Consider the following 20389-nt stretch of genomic DNA (forward strand, 5'->3'; position numbering starts at 1 on the left):
TATGCCCCAGTTTGTTCTTCTTGTATATTATCTACACCCTTTAATCCACTGTGTCCTTTCCTATAAAGTGCTATCATCCTAGAACATCCAGTTAATAGATCTCTAGAGGTTTATATCTCTTTTTTGCAAATCCTACATACTCGTTCTTGTCTTGGGATATGTGTCCAGTCACCTACACTTAATAATGTAGGAATCCGTTCCAAGTGAAGTTGCAGGATACATCTTCGAAATAACTTACAAATAACTGGAATAAATGCCTAAACGTCTTTAGTGTTCACTTAATTGCTTTTTCCAAGGATTGAACATAAAGCTTTTTTAAATAAAAGTAATGTATTATTTCACGGTCATAAGCAAATTACCAGCAACATAACATGTGCAATTGGTCCGGTCTGAACAGGCCTCTTGATTCATGTTAAAATATTTGCTCCTCATCTTTCCACCATGCCATGACATCTTTCCACCTTGCCATCATAAAATCTGGGACTATGGGCATCTTCACTTACATTGTAACTTCTAGTTTTTCCTACATCCTTAGTACCACCCACTTTATTGTCCAGGCTAGCCTCCTGCTAAGAACCCCAGAACCACCTCTCCCCAGAATAATTAAACATAAAGGCACCCAGGGGCCTGCAACTTTTGGCCCTCCAGATGTTTTGGACTTTGAATTCCATGACCCTGAACCGTTGACTTTGCTTGCTGAGGCTGATGGGAATTGTAGCGCAAAACATCTGGAGAGCCAAAGGTTTCAGACCCCTGCTCTAGTGACATGCAGGAATTGTCTTTTTTTCCATCAACTGTGGGCAAATAGGTGTCTCTGGCCAGTCCATTTTAAATAATGTCTCTCCTCTGTAATGGATCATGTGTAATAAAATATAACAGTACCAGATGTTTATAGTGTTTCGTGCCAAATTTCCCCGGTTTATAAGTGCTCTCATTATTACCCCGTTCAATGGTACTCAATGTATCGATCTGGGAAGGGTGAGAAGGGCTGAGTCTGCTCTGCTGACATTCGAATGTGCACAGTGTAAGCTTTCATCATTTTCGATCCAAATCACTATCTTTTTGATGTGTCCCCCCATTTTTCAATTGATCTTCTTGCATTCTAGTGTTTATGGCTGGCTCTCAATATCCCCGAGGTTCTTCCTCCCCTCCTTCTTCCTCTTCTACCTTACCCATACCCAAGCATAATATATAGTGTATATACGGATAGAAAATGAAATACGGCCCAGGGCATGCCAAAATTACAGAATTTTGTAAAACTCCTGGTTGTGGAGTCTACTCGGTTTTAAGGTCCCCTAATTCTTTCAGACCACTTGGGTTCCTACCTTCATTACTCTACCCACATATAAACGGTCCTTGGGTCCTTCTTTGTTATTCTTTTTTCCCAGCCAAGTTCCCTAAAGATTTCCCTCTAACCGTGGATCACGCCAGCCGTGGTCATTGACCGCGCATTCCATGTACTTTAGGTAAATGGTTGAGCTTCTAGAGCTACCTTGTTGTTATGCGTACGCTATGCCAATCTCTGAAACGTCACTAATCTTTGGGTCTTATGTTGCCAGGTTTGGATTTTACAAGTATATGAAGATGGATGAAGAAGACGACCCACACCAGAGTGTCTTCCCCTTCCTGGACACGGACAGTGAGTACTAGTGCATTATAGGTTTAATTTCTGAGGCCCAAGTAGTGTGTCTGACTAATGCGCTGCCCCCTTTTACTGCTCTACTTCTGAGCCCGGATCGCATCAGGGCCCAGGTGTCACAGGTAGGAAATGGGTACCAACAGCAGTGGTCACATACGTTCCTTTCAGGACAACAGTGTCCTGTTATTTGTAATTTCTCAGCTGTAGCAGCTGCCTATTGTCTTATCAGTAATATTTTCTCTATCGTAAAGGCTAAGTGGTCTTTGATCACCTATGCGTTAAGTGGCTGTTTGTCTCATAGTGTAGAGACATGCAGTAAGGCTTCTGCCACCCATTCATGCCTATGAACATTTCTATGGCATCAGCACATAAGACTGCGTTAGAAGATTACGACGAGGTTTGTAGCATTACAACTTGTCTATGATCCAACATTGGGCCGGTGACATGACAGGCTCATGATACACAGTGCAGGGATTTAAAGAAATTGCTGCATCAGTAGCCCATGTAATGATGCTAGGGGCCAGGGTCGCAGAGTTCCCTTGCGGTCTGTGTGCATTGACCCACTAGTGTTGGACCAATGTCGACCACCCAAAGTTGGTTTTCACACTGCCAGCATTTATAAGCAACGTTCCCACCCCTATCTTCAAAGACATTTGTCAAATGCAGTCTTTGGTGTTGGCTTCCAAAAACAATACCCGGATCCCTCCTCGCCCCAATGGGTCATTGGGCCGGAGTTCACATGTTAACGGAATCCTTTAACTAGAGTAGGTTACCATGCCCAAGATACACACTTTCACAGACACACACACACACACCACCCCTCTCCCTTCACATCATGGGACTAGTGTCGGCCTTGATAAATGCAGTGTCAGGATTCCCCTAACCCCAGTAGGCCACATCAAGATTTCAGAAGCTGCATCAACACAGACAACACACAAATATAAGATTTGTTTTGATATCCTTTCAATTTTGATAACATTTAACATGGATAGGATCTGTGACACTCCCAGAGGTTTCAGGCAATCGCTTTTTCATGTTTCCCCCCTTTTTCGTAGTTGTTTTATGTTTCCTTAAAACACTGTTTAATCAAACTGCTCACTTGGAATAAGATCGAAACCGTTCTGACTGTGTCATCTGTGAATTCTTTCAGCTCTCTTAGGGGAAGATGAAGAGGACGAGGAGGAGGAGGAGGTGGAAGGAGGACATGAGAGCCGTGAGCCCACGGTGGCTCCACCACAGGAGGAGAAGCAGGAAAAGAGTAAAGAGCCACCAATAAAGATGAAAGACTATGGAGATGATGAGGACGATTATGTTTTCCGTCAGAAGGAAAGGAAGTTTGCTGATGGGGTGACCATGGATGAGTGGCAACAAATAGTGACCAAAGGTTCTCCCGGCCTTGTGGAGTCAGCCAAAGCCACAGAAGATGGCTTTCTGGATGACCAAATAGGCACAACGTCCCACAAACGAGCCATGGTTGGACGGGCCTTGTCTTGGGTGCCAAGTGAAGATGAGAATCGGGCCACAAAAGATCATGACAGATTGCCCTTGGTATCCAAGCATGGCAGAAGCCGGCCATTGGGCCCTCAGCCACACATTTCCATTCCCATTGTCATCACCCTGGCGAGGCAGGCCTCAAACAAATCAGCCACAGAGATCAGTGAGGCGAAGCAGTCTAAGAACACTCCTAGCAAGGTATATGTCACGCGGCTGCGCCCGGACAGGAGAAAGACACAGAAGCAAGAGTCAGCTGGCTTCCCTGGCATGCTGCTTTATCCACGGACCATGAGGCGAAGCCGCCAGAGCTCAAGAACGTCAGAGCGTCAGGCTGCCAACACATATGGAACTGGAAATCGAGCACGCTGGTTGACCAGTGCAGCGTTGGCCAGGTCCTCCATGGGACGGAGTTCGGTGTTAGAGAAGAAGACCAGCAGACGATGGAACCAGCCTTATATCCCACTAGATCCACGCAAGAGGATGAAGGAGATCATCCCAACCCCAGAGATGGAACTGTTCAGCAAGGAGCAGCCGGTGCTGGCCACCACTCTGCTGGCAGGGGCAGAGCTGCCAGAGTATAATTCCTCTGAGCTCGGCCTATCCGAAGGGGCACAGGTGACCTCCTTCATGAGAATGTCTGAGATAACAGAGTCGCAGCAGGATGAGGAGGGGGAGGGCCAGGCCACCAAAGAAGCGAAGGGGGAGCTGGCAGATTACAGCTATGAAGACACAGATTTGCAGCAGAACTGGCTTGAGGACTCCATCAACTGGCAGCGCACCTTCAGCGTGACTGCTGTGGACTTTGAGATGCTGCGCTCGGACTGGAACGACCTGCGCTGCAACGTTTCTGGAAATCTGCAACTGGGAGAGGGCGAGGTTGTTGATGTAGTTGCCCAATACATGGAGAAGCTCAACACAAAGAACGGGGGGTATGTTGAACTCTTGGCATGAAGAGGAATGAGTGAGACCATAGTTGAAGGCTGTATGAGGCCAGAGGCAAGGACTGGGGGGGACTGACAACAAGGGATGAGGGAAACCAGAGATGAAGGCTGTAGGCTGTATGAGGCCAGAGCCTGGGACTGGGGGGGGGGGGCTGACAACAAGGGATGAGGGAAACCAGAGATGAAGGATGTATGAGGCCAGAGCCTGGCACTGGGGGGTGGGGGGGAAACTGACAACAAGGGATGAGGGAAACCAGAGATGAAGACTGTATGAGGCTAGAGCCTGGGACTGGGGGGGGGGGACTGACAACAAGGGATGAGGGAAACCAGAGATGAAAGCTGTATGAGGCCAGAGCCTGGCACTGGGGGGGACTGACACCAAGGGATGAGGGAAACCAGAGATGAAGGCTGTATGAGGCCAGAGGCAAGGACCGGGGGGGGGGGAGGGCACTGACAACAAGCAATGAGGGAAACCAGTGATGAAAGCTGTATGGTTGTGAGGCCTCAAACAAAGGCAAGCAGAGGCAAGGACTGGGCGGGGGGACTGACAACAAGGGTTGAGGGAGACCAGAGATAGTGGCTGATTAAGACTGGAGACAATGGTTGGGGAAATTAAAGAGAAGCTTTGTGTCTCAATACAAGTCTGGCGATGACTGAAAAAACATGGGGTAACGGTATTACCACCTGTTTTTTTGTTTTTGTTTTGGTCTGCCTGATTTTGGGTTTGTAAACACATAAGTGGGCAATGCCCTTTATTGTCCATGGTAGTATTACCCCTAAAACGGCAGTAATCAGTCTTGTGGTGTTGACATAGGCGGTAACACCTCCATTCCCCAATGAAGTCCAATGGGGCTTCGGAATGGTAAATAACAATCATATTCTAATTAGGCGGAAGTGCCACTGTTACCACCAGTGGTAATTCAGTTTAACTGCATTAGCACTGCACTGCCAAACTGGTAATGAAGTCCAAGGGGCTGAGTTAGATTGGAGACCCTGGCAGAGTGAGGCTGGAGACAGGGACTGACAGAGACCTGGGACGGGGGTGAGTGAGAACAGAGTTTAGGTTGTGTGAGAGTGGAGATGAACATTCAGAGAGACAAGAAACAAGGTTTGAGGATGTCCACCCAGCAACCTTTCCTTGAGAACTGGCTTTGATGTGCCAAAAGTCTGTCCGGTGTGCAGAGAGATTTTATTATGTCACCAAGCAACTTACCCCCATCAATGGTGTGTAATTATAATGATAATTGTTCTTTTATAGTGCGCGATTTTAACCGTTGCTGCGTTGTCTTGTTTCCAAGACAAACGCGTTGCCCCTGAGCTATCCCCCTTGAAACCAAGTTCAATACTTTTCTTTAGAAGTACACATACTCGATGATAAAATGAGTACAATTAAAGCATAACGAAAAACCGATGATTTATTTTTATATAGAAAAGAAACATGTATTTAGATGAATGAGGTGCATGGAAACAAAGAAATTCCTAGAGAAAATGAGCCAGCTGCATGGCAATCAAAATAGGCAAATAGGTAGAAGTGGAAGTGGAACGCGTGTTATTTAAAGGAAGACTCACACTAAACCCCCTATGGCACCCAAGACGTTAAGTGCTTTTACTCGAGAGTAAATATTTGACTTCAAAGGGATTAGAAGTTCATTGGTGTTTTTAGCTGTTTGTAAGTTGGTGGATTTCCTACCAATGGCAAATATGTATGATCGGGTCCTTGTCTGAAACGACCAACAAAAAAGGAACACACAATGAGATTTTGGACGTGGCCTGCTTTTCAAGATGGTGATTAGCATTCTGGAGCCAACCTTGTAGTAGGGGTTGCACACCCCCCCCCCCCCCCCCCCCGAGTACGTCTTCCTCTGGGCATGTATGTGGGCATGTTGCTGGCAGAGTTGCACTCACAGAAGCAGTAATTACCCACAGCTTCTTGTCTTCAGGGTGATCTCTGCCGTCCTCTGGCTTCTTGCCCCCTTGGGTATAGGTCTAGTTACGCCTCAGCCTTCATCACTGTAAGCCCTCTATCTCTGCCAGAGACACTCCATCTCTTTAGAAAGTCTCTAAAATGACTGCACCAATCAACTTGTGGTAAGCTCCTCATACAGTTCCAGACTTGCACAGAGATTGGGGGCACCACCCAATACCCACTCTGCATTTTCATTTGCAGGAAATGGCACGCTCAGGGCTAGTTCTCATCTATTGTGTGGCACATCTGTGAATGGGCACTGCCTCTAGCAATGCATGTCAAACAGGCTTAATCTACCCAGCTATCTGCTAAGGATCAAATGAGAGCGAAAAGGGACTGCAAAGAATTGTGCGCAGAAAGAAGTAGGACATGTTCTACAAGCCAAAGGCTCACATGCACAGAGAAATGTAAATTATGCAACATAGAGACTATGTGGGGGAGGGGCTATTTCGCTTGCTGTTGGGACACCTCTGCAGCTGCCAAAGTTTTTAGGCGATGCACTCCCCGTCAAGACGGAAATATGCAACCCTACATGGAGGGCTAGAAACCTCAGCAGGATAAAGGTGACTTTCAATACAGAACTCTGGTTGTTGTCACTGCAGAGTCTAAGGGTTTCTTGAAATCTGGGGCATCCTAACCAACCTCAAAAACAGCCTCATTATGTTTCGGTCTATGAAACCCAAAGGCTGTATGCCATAAGCATCGGCCTAGAGGATGTGCAGAGGAAGCACGCGTTGGCATCTATGGGCCTTTTCCAAAGGGTCAGCCAGCACCCAGGCACCCATCAGTGTTGAAGCATGCCCTTCCTCTTTTGCCAATCAAGAGTGACCTATCCGGTCACATAGAGATTACATGTTCACAGGAAGTCCCAGTATTACAGATCATGACCCTCTAGCGCCAGGTTGCTCAACGCTGGTGCCAGCAGCATAATCAAGCAGAGATTTACTGGATCTTGGCACCTCCTAGTCCTAACTGTCCTCTTGGCGGTATCTGGCATGTCCCTTTTTGGGATTGCTGGGACAATCCAAGCTCTATTTGCTTAACTCGCCATTCTTCCCCATTTACAGTATATGTCTCTAAAACAACATGAGTAACACCACGTTGGGGTTCAGCATGCAGTCCATGCAAGCACCCTAGTTTGTCCGCCACTGTTGAGGGAATTCTCTTTGTTGCTCCATGGTTTAGGTGGCACTGCTTTTTTGTCTGATGTCAAATATCCCACTGCGTGCTCTCACCTTCTACACCGTGCATGCTGCGGAGGAGGGCTTTCCATTGGAACTGCGCCCTGGAGTCGAAAACACTTCATCCAGCAAGGACTAGTGGGAAACAGTGAAGGCTGTGTCCTGGAGTCTGGGAAAGGAGCAGCATGGGCAGGGTCACTGAGGACATGTGTTCCCTTGAGCTGTGGTTGTATTGCACCCTCCTCTTGGAGTATTTATCCAGAGAACATCTGCCACGGAAAGTGGGAGTTTTAGTTAGTCACCATTGCCGTCTCTCTTACCAGGTTAATCAGTGCCTTGCTGTCCCTTTCAGGGAAACAGTCCCTGAGATTAATGGCTTCACATAGATAACTGTACATGCACTGTGCCGCAGATTGGAAAAGAAAGGTAGAACATCTCACACTGCATGCTCCATATCCAAGCTAGTGCCGCATCTTAAGCAATCTACCCATGCGAGGCTTCTCCCCATGATCCACGGTTGGGCTTCAGCCTTGGCTCCCCAGGCTTGGTTCTGGCTCTGCCTGCTGTTCCAGATCTGACTGCCCTGATTCCACACTATCTCCTAGGAGTTGCATATTCAGGCCCTGCTGTTTCCTCTGAACTTAAACATTTATCCATTCCTATGTGTCTTCTGGGTATCCTTTCCTATCTTCCATTCCAGAAACTATCCAGTTGCCGCATTTGGGACTGGAGTCGTTTAAGTGTTGACCCTCCACTTTCAAGCTCTAGGGTTGTTTTTGTGTGCTTCCCCTCTGAGGTGACTTTGCTACTTTGTCAGTATATCTGCAAGCTTCATTCTCCTGAGCAAGCTCCACAGTATGTCTCTGGGAGCAACAATATAGGACCTCATTGAATAACTTTACTGTGGGTGTCCATTTTCGTATCTGCAGGCACCACACTGCCTGCACAGTCCTCCCCTCTTACTGGAAGTGTAAAGCAGAATTCCTATAACCATCTCACTTCTCTCTGGGCAACAGGCTACTTGGGGTGGTAGCGCCTGCCCTATTCTCATCTCACCACTGAACATAAAACCTTCATGGCCACCTACTTTGTCAAGGGAAGCATGGTGTCCTCACCTATGATGCAGTCTCTTCCTCAACTTGGTGCACAAAGCAGGAACCACACAAATACCTGCCTTGAGCAAACTGACACGGTTGACCTTAACACTTACCTCTCTGCGGGCCCTTTGTTTCATGGGGCTGCAAATGAACTCATATAGACCACCATTCAGAGTGCAAGATTATCTACCATTCCTTCTCTGGTGGGCAGATTGTCGGCTGCAGATACATTTCTTCTCAGTCTCACTGATTTCGCACCAACCTTTGAAGTCCATTTTCCATCAGATGGTGTGCTGGTTATTGCCCAAAAGTGTCATGTTGAGAGATGGAACCCCATGTGTAAATATGTCTGGTCATGCCTCCTTAGGGCATGGGTTAGAGCAGTCGTGTCCATCTCCATGCCTCGAGGACTGGAATCCTGACAGGTTTTCAGGATTTCCCTCATTACTATTCATGAGATAAAATGTGCATACATTTAGAATCATTGTATGTAAATTTATCTCATGAATATTAATGAGGGATATCCTGAAAACCCGTCAGGATTCCAGCCCTAGAGGCCTGGCGTTGGACAACCGTGGCTTAGAATTTCATTGAAGGTTTCCTTATTGAGGGAGGTCAGACTGATTTGCATGTGGCTGGTTAAGTGCTACTCCGAGGTGGATGGTTTAAAGAAGTAAATCAATCCATACCCTTAAAGGGAATGTCAATTTGTAATGTACGTTTGTCAACCATTCAGCTTTCTGTGCAATAGTGCCTGGTAATCTTGGTAGAAGAATTGGTTCCTTGAGTATAGGATGGAGGCCCCTTGGCTGGCATGCGTTAATACAGCATTACATTTAAGTTTGGCCCCTGGAGCAAAAGCAACTTTTGCTCTGGGCAAAATCAGCCTTTTCTCTACTGTCGGGCTCCTTGTATTAATCTCTGGAATGAAGTTGGCTTCCTGTGATCTGGTTCCCTGCCAATCAAGTCTCTGTAAATAAAGATTTGGGACATAATGGAGATCCCAAGTACTTTTGAACAGAAGATCCAACTTTTGGATTTCCTGGGTGGTGCAGGTGGCCAGATTTTTGGAACATTCCATTGAAAGTATGGGATATAGTAACATTTAGTGCAGATCCCTTTTCTCCAGGGGGTGGGGAGGCCGGCCCAGAGCACCCGCTTACTTGACCTAACTTTTGAGTGACCCCAGTGTCCATGAAAAGTCCCTGGATCGACCTCTCCATAGAAAGGGAGGCTGTTCTCACAAACTATTGCCTAATCTCTGGTCTTGTTCTGTTGAGGAAGACTTTGGGGTAGGCACCCAACTGAACCAGTTTGGTAGAAGTTTGGAAGGGGATGGCTTCTTCAGTGTCTCACAATCAAGACTTTGTGCTGGTCATGCAACTGAGTCCTCCTTGGTCTGTGTGGTGGATGACTTCTGGAATGCCATAGACGGAGATGCATTTCTGGACCTGTCAGTGGCCTTTGACACCATTGCTGGCCCATCTCTTGGAATTTCCTGGGATTCACTGAACCATTTGTGTATGGATCTCTTTTTCAAAAGGTGAACATTGCACCCTTTGCCTCACAGGTGGGTTTTGTTCCAGAGGGTTTGGTCCTCTTCTATTGGTATGTATATGGCAGGCCGCTGGGCAATGTCCACCAGCTGGAACTGGTTTTCGTGTCCTAAACAGTGCACCTGGCTGAAGTCGCAATTTGGATGGTGGCAAATTGGCTAAAGTTGAATCCTGAAAAATGTAGATAATGCATGTTACTGTTCTGACTTGAGTGTCGTGTAGACCGTTGAAACCTCCGTCCTCAAGTGACGCACAGGGGAACTAAAAGAAACCCGCTGTGCGACCTTTGGGGCCACAGGTGGGAGATGTTACTTCCCAGATCCACGGAACCTCTGGAACACCGATGCTGCTGTCAAAAAGAACGAGATTAAGTACCAGGCAATTACAATATATCACGTTAACCAAAGGATCTGAATAGTCTTACCTATCTGGTGTTTGGAAAACCCAGGAAACCTAGGAGGGAGGTTCGAGACTCAGATGAGGCGGTCCCTAGAACAATAGGACCGCAGAAAAGCGTGGATGCAGGATAAGCCACCTGTAGGACTGAAGGCGTGACTTGAATCCCAAAAGGGAAATTGCGTAGGAGTTCAGCAAGGTACCAAGGGATGATCCAAAGGCAAGTCAGGGTCGTGTCCAAAATCCAGCAACAGGTAAACAGTTCCAAGCAAAGGTACAAAGGGGTAATCCGAAGGAGTCCAAGATAAAGTTCCGAGATCAAGGTAAACAGTAAAGCAAAACGTAACGCCAAACAGGGTCTGAAGACAGCTGAGAAGCAATGAGTGTTCCGTGTCTCAAGCCTTATATACTGAGCATTTCGGGGTCATGTGACGTCCACCAAGGTCACGTGAGGAACGCCACTCTGGATCACGTGAGCAAGTGAACGATCGGTGTGGAGATGTAACGCCGCCTCTTCTGCTGTAAGTTCTCCATGGCAACTGCCAGTGCAGGAAGGGTTGCAATCGGGCCCGTAAATCATACCTGGTACGGAGCTTTCGGTCCTTTGGGAAAACCGAATCACATGAGCCTCGAACCCTGGAGGGAGGTGTTGGGGAAATGTGAGCAGTGTTCTGGTGTGCAGTGGATCGGTGTGCAGAGGATCGCCTAACAGTTACTTCTGGAAGCAACAGGTAGTTAAAAAATAATATTTAAATTGGTCTTTTATATTGCACTTCCTGCCAGAGTCCGGCCTCTAAACGTGGGCCGGGGTTTCAAACCCATGTTGCTCGGCGATGTCCTGTTCCCAAGACAATTGTGTTGCCCCTAAGCTTCGCCTCTGGTTTGCCCAGGGGCATCATAAGCTACCATTGATCAATGGCATGCAGTTCCACCCTCTTACTCAGGTGCACATCTGGGCATCCTGTTAGACCGCAGCTTTAACATGCACGCATAGGATGCTGCAGAGGTTAGGGCTTGGAGCTTCTGTCTGCGCTGAATTATTTTGCCTCCTCACCTTACATCATTGGTCCATGCTTTTGTGTCAAGGTGTTTACACTATAGAGATTCACTTTAAACCAGCTGCACGTGTGCTTAATACACAACTACATCTGCTTCCGATCAACGCCCTGTGAATACTCTGACTACACATCTTCAGGCATCTCAACCACATCCTGTGCAATCTTCTCTGACTACCAGAAGTGTATTCCAATTACAGGTTGGCCTTCATGGCCTTTACATCTCTGCATGGACCAACAACATTTGACTTGCAGTCCTCCTTGTGTGGTGTGCCACTTGGGCACTTCACACAGCCAAAGCTCCTCGGAGGGGGATGTGCCTCTCAGTGATAGGGTTTTGTGACTTCTCAAGTGTGGCTCCAGAGGTTTCAAATGGTCTGCCATTCCTTTAAGATTCACATTGTCTTCGCCGCTGCATGGATTTCTCTCCACACCTAGGTCCTCCATTTCCCTTCATTTCTTTGTTTGAATCGTATGTGTCTGTTTTGGCAGCTTTTATTTTGTGTACAGCAGTTAGATTAACCTTTTAAAATGAATTAATCGAGTGATTGACTTACTATAAAAGGTCACCCCTTTCCCAACTTTGACAATGGAAATGTTAGTTGCTGTTTCTGCTTCAGTAAAGCTGATCATTTTGGTAGTTGTAATTGCTGTTTACATGTGTGTTGAGGAGAGGGTGGGTGGAGATTCCTGAGGCCACTTGGAACAGGCCTCACCGGGATATGCAAGTATCGCTTAATTTGTGGGGGTGTTTGCCAGGGCTCGGCCCTGGCACTTATTTCTGAGCCCCGACACTTATTGTCTCAGACTCAGTTTTTATGAAGTAATGATAGCCAGAGCATACATCCACCCCAATGAGCAGGTGGAAGCTGTAGTTTAACCCCAAATGTGTTGACACTGTGGGGAGCAGTGTGGGTGGTGGTTACAATGGTTGGGAAAAGCCAGCCTGCAGTGTCACAAGCATGCTAGAACATATTTGGTGCCTGGGACTTATTTTCTTACAAACTAAGCACTGTATGCAAGCTCTACCACAATACTTTGTCCTTTCTGGTAGGATCTACACCTTACAGAACATTGTGAATGTTGAGAAACGCCGGGACTCTGCTCGGGGGAACCGCTACCTGATAGAGCTGGAACTACTGGAGCGGGGCCGCAAGACAGTCCGCCTCTCTGAGTATGTCTACGTTCTGCTTCACCACGGAAAGCATGCAGACAGTGCTGATGCCACCCAGGAAGAGGAAGATGTGGCAGCAGGAGCAACGGGCATGGCAACGACTACCGAGTCCCAGCCGCAGGAAGCCAGCCCCTGGAGCGTAGCCTATGGGAAGCCCATCCTGTGCCGGCCCATCAAGCTGAGCTGGAGACATGATGTCATGGTGCACTTCGTGATCCCAGGTGAGGAGGTTGAAGGTTACTTGGTTGGGGACAATTGGTGGTGCACTTGGTTGTTTCCTAGAGAAAATTAGGGTCCCTGGAATCGTCAAAGGAAGCCTTACTGTTCCAGATGTGATTGCTCAGGAATAACTCGCTCTTTACTGAAGCTGTGGCTGGCTACACGTTGCCTGCTATCTTGTTGCCTTTTGCCAATGTATGTATTGGGTGTTTGGTTGGAGCCAGGTGCTTCCACACTGTGATTAATGCATTCTAGGCTAGAGACAGGAGTGGGCACACTGTATTCAGTTCCTGACTTAGTGCCATTAAGAAACATCTTGCATTCAGTGTGCATTTGTTCAGTGCCAAGTGTGGGCACAGCTTATTCATATACTAATGTGGTGAGCATCTGAAGCCCTCCTTTGGCCTACAATTCCCACGATCCCTTACTATGCTGGCTGGGGCTAATTTGAATAGATTGTTTAAAGCACACTAACACCCAAGGGCTTCTTAGCACTGATGGAAGTGGTAGGCTTCAAGATCTGGGGGGCACAGTTGCCCACCACAGAGGCACTTCTTAGTCAGGGCCTTGAATGGGCCCAGTGTACCCCCCACCCCTGGCTATTTAATTATTGACGGGTAGACGTCATCCCCTCTAACAGTCTTTTCGCTACTCTCTAGTGAAGAACCAGGCCCGCTGGGTGCAGCAGTTCATCACCGACATGGAAGCCCTGTACCGCGACACCGGGGATGTCAACTTCAACGTCATCCTGGTGGATTTTGAAAGCGAGGACATAGATGTGGAGAGTGCGCTGAAGAAGTCCCGCCTGCCAGGGTGAGCTTTCAAGCGTTGCATCAGGCTCTGCGGCCATTTGTATTTGTATTAGTATTTATTGATTTATAAAGCGCCTTACATTTCTTTTGAATTTCCGAAATACTGATCTTTTTCAGCTCCATTTGTTCACCTCTTGAGTACTTTCTACCGGGGTAGGCCACAATAAAAAACTAAAAAAAACTGCAGTTTCCTCACTCATTCCATTCCACGCTTGCCAAATGCAGAGACATAGCTGCCACCAACTCACCCTCATGCCTCCTAATGAGTCTTATTCTTCTTTTTTGACAATCATAGTGAGGCTTGACGGCATCTTGGGGTTTGTACCTCTTTTGCCTTGTATTTTCCAAGCGTTTTTGCCACTCATATTTTTCAGCACTGCAGAATGTTTCATTTTTAGTTTGGGCTATTAGGTGCCGCTTGCGCCACCTATAAGCCAAAATGATTGCATTTAAGTACAGCTAGGTAGAAATGGAATTTGAGGAGGCATACAGAGCTTTTAGGTGTTGTTTGATTATTTGCGTACCCATCGATTGCCCATGACCTTGCTAATTTCTATGGCCATTCCCACCCAGTTTCTGCACCTCTTGGCCTAAAACACCTCCTCATGAGAACACACTGAGCTCGCTTTAACCAAGCCTTACCATCAACTTTGTACTCGAAGTGCCTACCACTGTTTTTTTAAAGCAGTCTTCTGAGAGTTAATGGCTTTATTCAACTGTAAATGCAATGCTAGTGTAATAAAAATGTCTTCGCCGGGTCTGTTTTTAGCCACTCGAATTGTAAGATTGATAAGTGTACTTTTTGAAGTCCTGTTAAAACCAAGCACTGGCAAAGCCAACAGTTTTGGCTTGTGTATAAGCATTATGCATTTACCAGCCACTGCTATTAGATGCTCAGGTATTCACATCATTTTGCACCTGCTACCATCAATGGCAAGGTAATACCACTATGACATTGCCTTTCCCATGCCTACACAAAATTTCAAACTGTTGGCATTGCCAATGCTTGTTAAATTTGAATCATTTTCAAAATCAGTGCAGCAAAATAATGCGGACTGGTTGGGGTGTGGGGGGATAATCCCCCCCCACCACCGTAACCATCAATGAACCTCAAACACCATTCCTTCATCCTAAATAACCCATTCTCCTCTTTTCCAAACATACGATCTGTACATATTTAAAAATATTTATTGTAAGCTAAATTCTTTACAATGCTTTGTCTGCACTGAAAATGTAACTGGGTACCTTACATACGTGTGAGACTGTTCTCACAGAGAGTTCACAGTTTTCTGTGAAGGTCACACAGTATTGAATTGTGCCTTTATCTTCTGCATGCATGCAATCTCTAAGATTTAATCATCCCACTACCCCTCGTCTCTTTCTCGTCACATTCATTTCTTATTGGAGAATGTCAACCCTTTCAACAGGCATCTTTCCTATATCCCTGGGATTTATTTCCTCTAACCCCCAGGACCTCAACTGCGGCGTAGACAGGCAAGGCCCACCCAAAATCTGTAAAGGCGCACTTAGCAGCGCTGCGTGGGCATTTATAGATGTTAATGTCATTGCAGTGGGCCCAACTACATTTACTTCTGTCCCCACTTGTCTGACAATCCTGGCTACGCCTCTTGACCTTAAGAGGCCGTTCCACTCTGCACACTTCCTGTACGTAACCAAGCTACATTCTAGAGGCGGCTTGATGGCTATACCACAGGCAAAGGGTGGATGGGGTGTCATATGACGAGATAAGGTAGGACTCTGTGTAATGTAGATTACCATACACAATCAGGCATTACTCCCTCGCCTCTCTTACTCATCACATTAATTCCTTATTGAAGGAATATCAATGCCCAGTGACATCGAGCCACAATCTGATGCACTGGACAACAAAGTGCTGACAACATCGTTGAATCATATTCTAGTGAAAGTTATCTGGACCATGAACATGCAAGCCGTGGCTGCAGATAAAACATCTCCCCCCCCTCCCCCAAGGGTGGACCACACCCTGATCATGAAACAGAAATGAAAGCCAAAGGGAGCAGGCCATAATTTGGGAGCAGGTCATTATCCCACAATAATGACCCCTCCCCCTGTCTACAAGGCTTAAATATATCTTTAGAAAGGTGCTGAACTCTCCTGCAATGGCAATCCCTAATTATGTGTACATCACTATAGTGGTGCATACCCTACAAAATCTTTATCTGAATGTTATTACATGTGTTTTTTGAGAATAAGGATGACTTATTCTCCTGGTGGTATGACACTTGTGCTGGCCTCACACACCTGACAACAAAAGACACACTCCTTTGCTTCAGATGAGTGAGAGGGACATATTTGTGTCGCCTACAGTCTTGTCTGCAGTCTATTATCGTAACAGAAAATCACTCACTACCAACCCAACAGAAACCTGCGCTCAGGCACTGCATTCCTCCTAGTGATCCTCACCCTCAAATCAACCAGCCTAGGAGGCTCCGCCTTCTCCATCCAAGCCCCCACTATCTGGGACTCAATGCTGCCTAACATCTGTTGCATAGAGGGCCATTTGGTATTGTGGTTGGCCCTCAAGACAAGGCTATTCCCCCCTGCACTCTCACAAACTCTGCCCTCATGATCTATTCAATCACTCCAGGCAGGCTGGGGCAGCAACGACCTTCCATGCCGTCACCGAATGACAGTAAGAATAATCTAATAATCTCCACCAGAAGACAGGAGGGAGTCCTTGCGGGATCTACAGAACCAAGAAGCCAGCATCAGCAGATGGGGGCGTATCACACCCCGTGCTTCTGGAAGATACCAGAAGGCAAGGCCACTTACCAGCCCACCTCTGCAACCATACTCCAATCCCAACGACATATTGCACAACACCTCTGCCATTAGAATGCAGCTATCCCCCACAACAAAAACTGGGTCCAGCTGGACAAATAGTGAAACTTCTACTGTCACACTCTCTCTTGCCAACTACAAAGCACCCACCCACTTGCTAGCTGGATATGGGTAGATAGTAGGGACCTACCCAAATTCACTTTGGCTAAAGTCAGACCCTCCAGCTTATATCGATTTTGCGATCCCGCTAAATGCGGCGAAAACTGCTGTTTAAAAAAAAACACAAAAACTTCCGTTTTTGCAAAAACACCAGTGAAAATGAGTTTTAGCAAAAAACGAAATTTTAAAAGAAAAAAAGACAGATGAGTCAACGTTCTGAAAACCTTCTTTACGCAAGAAATGAAATGTGCAAGCACATCTCATCACTTGCGCCAAAAAAGAGCAGCCCAATCCATTATGGCATCTGAATGGGCGCTTCTTATATGCGCCTGTTCAGGTGGACTTATTCACCCCTTTGCACAAAGAAGGGGGTAATACTGCACATTTAAAAGCGCATTAAAAAAATGTACAAACAAGATGCGCTTTTAAATGTGCAGAAATTGTAGGCAACACTATGCGCCTGCTCCATATAGGCACCCAGTGGGTGATACTGCATGATGGGGTCTTGCCTGACCCGGTCATGCAATTCTTTAAATTTTATTTTGTTTAAGTGTGTTAGCAGAGCTATGAACCACTGTTGTCTCACTTGCATTTCCTTACCTCAAATGGGAAAGAAATGCATTTTGGGGTCACATTTTAGTGACAGGCCCCTTAAAGGCTGCTCATGGAGAAATGCGTTCAGAGCCTTTAGACCCTTGTCAGGAGAGCGCTTCCAACACTAATGTTTTCAAGGCAGCTTCCCAGCACATCATTTGCATTTCAGCTCAGCCCAGTGGAAACGCGCAGGTCACCTTTGAGAAGAAGGTGACCCGCTCATTTCCAAAAATGGGTTATCTAAAAATAGCATATCCTCTGCTCTATTTTTAGATGCCCCATTTTTTGAGGATCAGTGCCAAAATCAACTTTTAATTGTTTTTAAAAAAAATGACCACAGTATGAGAGGGAAAGGAGAGAGCGAGAGAGGGAGTGATGGGTGTGATGTGGTAGGCAAGAAAGCAGAGGGGAAGCAGTGGGTCAGAGGGGGACGCCGTGGGCAAGAGAGCAGAGAGGAAGCAGTGAGGCAGTGGCACAGACATCAGAGAGGGACCGAAGGCCCAGAAATCAGAGCGGGAGCAGAGGTACAGAACATGGAGGGATTGTGGGGTCAGGGAAGCAGTGGGCCAAAAAGGCAGCGAGGGAGCAGTTGGACAGAAAGAGGCAGTGAGCTGCAGATTGGGGGAAAGGATGAGGGAAGAGTGTGATTGAATTGGAGAAAGGATACAAAATGCAGAAGTAGCACGAAAGACTGAAGGAATGTATGCTGCAGGATGAATTGGGGAGCGTAAGGTATGAGTTGGGAGTATGATTTGGAGTGCGGCAGGGACTGGGGAGTGCAGATTGTTACTTAGCAGTGTCACAGAGCATGTGAGAATGTTTATGACAGAGTGAGAGGTTCTGGAACACAAGTTGTGATGGGGAATTGGTGAGACGTGTGTGTTTGGGGATTGGAGAACATAGAAGTGGAATATTTTCAGCAATTCAAGTGATAATGATCAGTACTGTCAATACTATTAAATAAGCATGCACATCAAACCAAAAACACAGCCAAAACAGACACTGTTCTGCCAAGCCAGAGGTGTCGGGTATTCTTCCTATTAAATTGATACAAACGGTCCAAATAATGACACCCTGGCTCTCTTGTAGGCTTACACACTGCCTCTTTCCTGCTTTGTGCCAATCTTACACCCATCAGTCAATAAAAAAAACGTGCTGCAAAAATGTCACAATAAATAAAGGGTTGTGCAGAAAAACTTGCCATTTCATGCCGCAGAATTTGCCATTCCATGCCGCAATATCCTGGAGGGGTCTGTAAAGTGCACACGCGTACTCTTAAAAACCTATGACGAATTTCCCATACCTGTACTTCGGTCCCCTGAGGGCATTCAACCTACAGCGTGCTGGGGCCATAGCAATGGTGAAAGCAGCTATATCAATGGCAACTACTAGTACGACCCCACGTGGTTGTCCAGCAGAACATTCTGCGCAGTAATTTACTGTGGACAACCCTTGATAATTCACTATGTGGTTGGTGCTCACATTTCATTGATTTGCCCAAGATTTCTAAATAACGTAAGCGCTTTCCCATGCTTTAGAGATGGTGCTGGAAGATAACTATCAATGTGTTTGGGCAAATAGTAAAATCATTCAAATATTGGTGTATCTTTTAAGGCCGCTGGGGTAGGGAGGATTATTTCAGTTCCAGTGCAACTTAAATTGCTCTCATGTTTTACCCAAAATGCAGAATGTGCATTCTTCCACTAGCCAAAGAAGAGGGTGACTAGCCAGGCCCAGGAAATCCCCCCAAAACGTTCCCATGTGATAGTACCTCAGGGCAAAATCCTCCCGCTTGTATGTCTGATACGTGATGCACATGGACCTACTTAGCTGCACCAGGACTCCTCCATTTATAAAGGGGTGACACAAGCTCCGCTCTAGACCCTTGCTGGTTGACCAAGAATATTAGATTTCAGTCGTTTTATAACTTTTTAACCGAGATCTCAATGGGAGCGGGTCATCTTTCTGTGGACAAGATACCGTAGCCATTCTTTGTGCTTATGCAATAGTTTTTGTCGCAGTGCGGTATGCTGATTTGGTGGATGTGGGTGGTGGTGAAAGAAATCATTGAGAGAAAGGGCACCCCCAAGTAACACAAGAACAAGGCTTTCAGCAATGTCCCCGCTGCACAAACAAAAACCAACTTGGGTGGCCCTATGAAAGAGAAGGCCCACTCAGGTTTGCAGAAAAGGAGACACCCCGTAGCACAGAGAGACTGGTGAAGCTCGGGAGCGGGGAACACGGATGGGGCAGGAACAGCGCTGAAAAAAAAAAACTATTTGGCAGGCTTTGGGATGGGAGGCTAATAAGCAGGAGATGGTCACAGAGCAGCTCAGGGAGGGAGCAGGTATGGAATGCAGTCACAGAGTCATGTTCTGTGGTTAAAGGGATGGTCTAGTAAAAATTTTTATTTAAAAAATAGATAGGCCACATAAAAAAAAAACTAGCATCCTCCGTTTTAAAACTTCCTATGTAAAATTTTGAGCTATTCAAGCTCAAAATTCGAAAAAGCAAGCACAGGGGCGCCGCCATTTTGTGAAATGGAGGCCGCCTGTGCTGGCTTTTGCTTTTGCGGCACTAATGAAGGAAAAGCCAGCCAGCTGTAGTAAACAGTCTACCGCTGGGTGGCTTTCCCTTCATTAGTGCAGGGACTCGGAGGACGCGGACCGGAGACCAGAGCAGGAAAGCTGCAGCTGAATCTCGGTAAGTGCTATTTATTTTTTTTACAAAAAATAAGCACTAGCTGCTTAAAACCGCAGCGTTTTCCAACACAACCGCGTTGTCTGCCTGAATCTGCTTTACCATTGGGGCTCTCGGGCTGAGAGCCCCAAATGGAAAAGCAGATTCAGGCAGACACAACGCGGCATTGCGGAAAACAACCGCGTTGTGTCTGCCTGAATCTGCTTTCCCATTTGGGGCTCTCGCGCTCCCCACGGGGAGCCCGAGAGCCCCAAATGGGAAATCACCTGCAGGTAGAAACACTACGCGGCATGTAAACATAACCGCGTGTGTTTCTGCCTGCTGTGTCTTTCCCTTTGATAGCAACACAATAACGTTGTATTTATGTTTGCGGTCGCTTCAAAAGCGACCGCAAACATAAATACAACGTTTTTAAAGCTGCGGTTTTATTTCTAAGTTTTCCGGGCTCCTCCAGCCCGGAAAACTTAGAAAAAAAAACGCAGCTAGTGCTTATTTTTTTGTAAAAAAAATAAATAGCACTTACCGAGATTCAGCTGCAGCTTTCCTGCTCTGGTCTCCGGTCCGCGTTCTCCGAGTCCCGGCA

The 20389-nt window shown here is 46.6% G+C and overlaps 1 protein-coding gene across 2 annotated transcripts in view; it reads left to right on the forward strand.

The window, feature by feature from the left end:
• B4GALNT4 (beta-1,4-N-acetyl-galactosaminyltransferase 4) overlaps positions 1–20389 on the forward strand; it is an 834734-nt gene that overhangs the window by 739002 nt on the left and 75343 nt on the right. For both annotated transcript variants that reach the window (XM_069623923.1, XM_069623924.1), the window contains 4 exons: positions 1560–1639; positions 2790–4062; positions 12380–12720; positions 13378–13531. In XM_069623923.1, coding sequence (XP_069480024.1) covers positions 1560–1639; positions 2790–4062; positions 12380–12720; positions 13378–13531 — 1848 coding nt within the window. The remainder of the gene's footprint in view (positions 1–1559; positions 1640–2789; positions 4063–12379; positions 12721–13377; positions 13532–20389) is intronic.

This window comes from Ambystoma mexicanum, chromosome 11 (assembly GCF_040938575.1).
Source record: "Ambystoma mexicanum isolate Mex_15411 chromosome 11, UKY_AmexF1_1, whole genome shotgun sequence".
Taxonomy (NCBI): domain Eukaryota; kingdom Metazoa; phylum Chordata; class Amphibia; order Caudata; family Ambystomatidae; genus Ambystoma; species Ambystoma mexicanum.